The sequence below is a fragment of the Boleophthalmus pectinirostris genome, unplaced genomic scaffold, assembly GCF_026225935.1.
Source record: "Boleophthalmus pectinirostris isolate CB_2022bp ecotype Guang Dong unplaced genomic scaffold, ASM2622593v1 HiC_scaffold_22, whole genome shotgun sequence".
NCBI lineage: Eukaryota > Metazoa > Chordata > Actinopteri > Gobiiformes > Gobiidae > Boleophthalmus > Boleophthalmus pectinirostris.
In genome coordinates, this window is record NW_026571190.1 from 7,898,266 (window position 1) to 7,903,778 (window position 5,513).

The 5,513-nt window shown below is 40.8% G+C and overlaps 1 protein-coding gene across 1 annotated transcript in view; it reads left to right on the top strand.

Annotated features, from left to right (window-relative positions):
- Positions 1–678: 678 nt before the first annotated feature.
- The window catches only part of LOC129410307 (N-acetylneuraminate 9-O-acetyltransferase-like), a 19,273-nt gene continuing 14,438 nt past the window's right edge, over positions 679–5,513 (top strand). Inside the window, exons 1-8 of the mRNA XM_055158021.1 lie at positions 679–856; positions 940–1,036; positions 1,598–1,793; positions 2,058–2,174; positions 2,263–2,310; positions 2,389–2,451; positions 3,051–3,092; positions 3,166–3,289. Of these exons, the coding sequence (XP_055013996.1) occupies positions 739–856; positions 940–1,036; positions 1,598–1,793; positions 2,058–2,174; positions 2,263–2,310; positions 2,389–2,451; positions 3,051–3,092; positions 3,166–3,289 (805 nt within the window). The 5' untranslated portion in view covers positions 679–738. The remainder of the gene's footprint in view (positions 857–939; positions 1,037–1,597; positions 1,794–2,057; positions 2,175–2,262; positions 2,311–2,388; positions 2,452–3,050; positions 3,093–3,165; positions 3,290–5,513) is intronic.

Sequence of the window (5,513 nt, forward strand, 5' to 3'; positions counted from 1 at the left end):
CTTGTACATAGGGCATGCATCTTGTACACGATTTGCATAGTGCCAACATCCTGTGCACAGTATTAAAATGCAGTCTGTTGCAAATACAAAGATACAAAAGCAGTATCAAATAAATCATATTGATATAAGTCATAAAGATGCTACTAAGTGCTATAACAATTGTCTTACTACATTCTATGAGTTACTAATGCTCTAAAAGCTGCCAGATGGATAATAAAAAGCCTCTTAATGAAGCTGGCACCAAAACCTTCATCCCTCAGGCAATGGGTCAGGGCCTTCAACAGTTATCTTGTGATGAAAAGACTGAAAAGTGTTTTAGACATATGCACATTAAACTTTATGTTGCAGTAATTGGGATACAGTGTATACATGCCACAGTATCCCAGTTACTATCGGAATATACAAGCTACAGTATCCTAGTTTCTGATAACTGGAAAACTGCCTTATCTGGGATACTGAAACTGGGATACTGCAGATACATGCACCATGACAAAATCGGGATACCCAAAAAACTCAATCATAACAGGGATACTGATGTGCATGTATACTCAGACCACAGACTCAGACCACAGACTCAGACCACAGACTCAGACCACAGACTGACAGACTGTCTCTTGCGCCCAGACTGAAGTAGAGGTTTGTGTGGGAGAAGGATGCCCGAGCTCTGATGGAGAGGAAAGGGCTTCAGCATCATGGGGCTCACACTGTCTACCAGTCTGGTGTCACAAAGGAGCCAAGATGTTGAGCCTGGCACGCAGCATTAGAAGGTCCTTCACCACTGACAATGCTAAAGTCCTGTCTTTAGCATTAATAATCCTCCTCCTGGCCTGTCACTCAGCGTCCCGTTATTACAGTGGTAAGTGTGTACATGTGTCCCTCCTTCAGCAGAGCTCTTCTACAGGCCTACAGTCTGAGTCCTGTCCTCACTGTGTCCCTCAGACTCTGACTCCTGTCAGTGGCTGTTGTCCACTGGACGCTTCCTGGAGAACAGTGTGTGGCAGCCTGATGGCTGCATGATGCATAATTACAGCAGATGGTGAGTGTTTTTAAGCATGTACCTGATGCACTCAGTGACACAGCTGCAGCTCACCACAGCTCCTGGTGCTCTGTCCTGTCTCGTATTTGGAGTCTGGGCCTCATCTCTCCTCTGGGCCCTGTGCTGGTGTCCTGGTGGCTGTCTCTCTCTTCTGTCACTGGACTAGAGTTTCAGAGTGTAAACTTCTCCAAGTGACTTCTAGAACAGCAAAACATCTTCACCCTGAAACTTGAGTCCAGTGACAGAAGAGAATGTTCTGCTGTTGATCTAGGCAACACTGTGTTTGTGATGGTTGGCTGTGGGGTGTATGGTTCTAATGACTGTAAAGCGCTTTATAAATAAAGTTTGATTTGATCTACTGTACAACTTCAGCTGGTGGTGTGGGGACAACTGTCTCATCCTGAATACGACCTGAATACGTCTTAGACCACTTCTTTATACGGTCTATGTTCATCAAGAGGTTAGAGCCGCTCTTCTTCGTCTGGAGGTTGAGGGCATTTGAAGATGCTGCTCTTGATGTTCTGTCACACTGTTGTGGCCAGTGCCTTTTTCACAGGACAGTTTGGGGCAGCAGCCCGGCCAACAAGAACAGCAGGAGGTTGTAGAATCTGATGAAGGCCAGCTCTGTGACTGGGAGAGCACTGGACTCACTCAGTACAGTGGTGGAGGTGTGCATCCCAAACAGACTGGTCATAATGGACACCTGCTCCCACCCCCTCCACAGTGTCCTGGCTGCACAGAGGAACAGCAGAGGCAGGCGACTCCTCTCACTCTGTTGTAGGACTGAAAGGTTTATAAAGTCCTTTGTCCCCACAGCCATCCGGCTCTGTAACTTGTCAGAACTGGGACTTTATGCACATGGACTTTGCATGTCTTGCACAAGCTTTTAATGATTATTTATTGCCTTTTATTAATCTTTTAACTGTGTGATGAGTTGTGTGAACCAAGCTACATGGACTTCCCCTTTTGGGGATCAATAAAGTGTCTGTTGGTCTCATCTTGTCTCCTCTGCCCCTCACAGGGAGGCCAGCACCTGCCTCGGTGGAAAGAAGGTCATTTTTATTGGGGACTCACGGATTTTCATCTGTTTTTGTCTTTCGTCAATATAATAGCATCTAAACATTACAGCGCCCCCTGGGTAAGAGAGATGGATACTGAAAGACTTGGACTTGATTCCTTTATACTCACTGATAACTTTCTGGACATGTGCTTGTGTGTCTTGTCAGAGGCATGTAGATCTTTTTTTTACAGACAAAAGCTCTTCAGTTCAAGTGGTGAGTTGTTCTGAAATCGAAATCTGAGTTGTGTTCTTCAAACATAAAACAATAAAGTGACAAATTGTGTTTATGCAGCATTTTCTGTGGCACCCGCGGACAAATGACGACATGAAGAAGCGTCTTATTTCACTGTTTAATGTGAGTAGAATGACACAGTTCAACAGTTCTGTTTGTCACTAACCCGAGCCTCACAGTGAACAAGTTGATTTCAATAATTTGTACTTTTTTTTTTTGCATTGGACATTTACATTTAATGCCATCCCTATTAATCAAGGGAAGTGCACACTATCTCTGCAGATTTCTTCACTGACAGGACAGAGACAAATAAATAATATTGCATTTAATGAATCTATACTCATACATTGCACATGCTTTGATGATCTTGTTTTGAGTTCACTTATTATAGGGGCAGGATTTTACTCTGTTCAGTCACATCTCGATCACTCTCAGGACACCTACAATCCCTTTTGAAGAAGTTTCTCTTAAGCTCCACCCAATCCATCTTTTACATTCAGGGAGCAGAGGGAGTCCATTACTCAGTTGTGAGCAGGGTCAGAGTTCACATAATAAATACTTAATCTACGAGAAGGGATACCACCATACCACAGATAAGATACCACAGATCAACACATTAGATAGCCTATCATGTCTTACACTAGAATCAGATGACTTTGCCACTTACCGCACAATGCTTATGTCATTTTTGTCCATAAACACTGTGGTCCTTGTTGTTACAGGCCACAGTAAAGCCTGATGCCCTGATCATTGGAGCTGCTTCGGTAAGTTTGACAATCCACTGCTTAGAAAGAATCCTATGATAACTCCTGTAAATTCTGAGTCGTCTTTAATCAGTGGATCATCAGAGACTTCCGTGCAAGTGCAAAAGCGCTGCACCAGTACAAAGAAAACCTGACATCTATGTCTGCGTCTCTGGAGGGCCTGGCTGAGCATGGAGAGGTCTACTGGCACATTCAAGGTCAGCATTATATTATTACAAACCTGGTGAGTTCACACACTCATGAGAATCCATCTTGGCATGCACCAGATGGACAGTTAGTTGGGCGGACCAGAGCAGCATTGAGGTGTGTGTGGAGCCTCAGCCTATTTATCATCAATTGTCATGGTTAACAATTTATAATTCCCAATGCATTTGCTCAGCTGACTGTGATGCTTCTCATGTTGGTGTGGAGTTTTCAGAGAAGAATCCAAAAAACAAGCTCTGATAGTGTAATATAATTTATTACTATTTATTAAAAAAGAGTAAAAAGCCTTAAGTCCTGTTTTAGTCCTGGTTTATTCTTCCTGTTTCAGTCCTGGAATAAGTCCTAGGTTAGTCCTGGGTTAGTCCTGGGTTAGTCCTGGTTTAGTCTTGGTTCAGTCCGTGGTGTATGCAATGCAAAAGTTTCATATAATCTCAGGTTAACGAGTGGGTGCGATGTTGTACTGCGCGGGTGCAAGTCTCCAAAAATGGACCCGTGCAGCACTCTGCACTGTAGGGCTCCTATTGCTGTCAAGTGATAAAAAAATTGAGAGATTAATTAATTACGATCTGTAATTAATTAATATAATTAATCTCTTTTTAATGTCACCTAAAAATTGCTGAGAAAAGCCTTCAATTTGAGGTATTTTCATTTAAAATCATTATTACATTATTGTGGCAGATCAAAAGACTGATATAGAACAAAAAAAAAGTGACTTTATAAGTCATTTATTGTTTAATAAACTTTAACAGATGCAGTCACTTACATTCCACAGTATCATCATTATTATTACTTTTACTAATCTGCGTGTTGGGAAGGTGACTTTTAAAACGTATTCCTCTACAGATTACAGATTACAGATCCCAAAATATAGTTTTTAACTTAATCAATTTAATTACATGAAGTTAGTAACGTAATCTGAATACTTTGGATTACTTGATATTGTCATGCTTTTTAAAACTACATGAATGTAGCAACCGCATCCTGCAAATGTTGTTCTTGTTTGTTCTCTTCAAATTGGCTGTTGAGCCCAAGTCTCCATGAATAACAAACTGTTTGCTGTAAAGTAGCAAAGACGAGGAAATCTGAACATAATAACTTTTGTCTACTTAAAGACAATAAAAAGTCCAGTCTTTCCTTAACCATATTCAAAATATTATTGATATAGAAATGCTTTATATATGAGATCACTGGTTTTAGTCCTGCTTTAGTCCTGCTTTAGTCCTAGTTTAGTCCTGGAATGGGTTAGTCCTGGTGTTAGTTCTGGTTTAGTCCTGGTTTAGACCTGGATTAGTCCTGGTTTAGACCTGGTGTTAGTTCTAGTTTTAGTTCTGGTTTAGTCCTGGTTTAGACCTGATTTTAGCTCTGGTTTTAGTTCTGGTTTAGTCCTGGTTTAGTCTTGGTTTAGTCCTGGTTTAGACCTGGTTTTAGTTCTGGTTTACTCCTGGTTTAGTCCTGGTTTTAGTTCTGGTTTTAGTTCTGGTTTAGTCTTGGTTTAGTCCTGGTTTAGACCTGGTTTTAATTCAGGGTTTAGTCCTGGTTTAGACCTGGTTTTAGTTCTGGTTTTACTTCTGGTTTAGTTCTGGTTTAGTCCTGGTTTAGACCTGGTTTTAGTTCTGGTTTTAGTACTGGTTTAGTCCTGGTTTAGACCTGGTTTTAGTTCTGGTTTAATCCTGGTTTAGACCTGGTTTTAGTTCCTGGTTTTAGTTCTGGTTTTTAGTTCTGGTTTAGTCTGGTTTTAGTTCTGGTTTTAGTTCTGTTTAGTTCTGGTTTTAGTTCTGGTTTTAGTTCTGGTTTTAGTTCTGGTTTAGTAGTTCCTGGTTTTTTTTAGTAGTTCTGGTTTAGTCCTGGTTTCTGGTTTAGAGTTCTGGTTTAGTCCTGGTTTTAGTTCTGGTTTTAGTTCTGGTTTTAGTTCTGGTTTTTTAGTTCTGGTTTTAGTTCCTGGTTTTAGTTCTGGTTTAGTTAGTTCTGGTTTTAGTTCTGGTTTAGTCTGGTTTTAGTTCTGGTTTAGTTCTGGTTTTAGTTCTGGTTTAGTAGTTCTGGTTTAGTTAGTTTCTGGTTTTAGTTCTGGTTTAGTAGTTGGTTTAGTCCTGGTTTAGTTAGTTTCTGGTTTTCTGGTTTAGTCCTGGTTTAGTCCTTTTAGTTCTGGTTTTAGTCTGGTTTAGTTCTGGTTTTAGTTCTAGTTCTGGTTTTCCTGGTTTTAGTTCTGGTTTTTTAGTC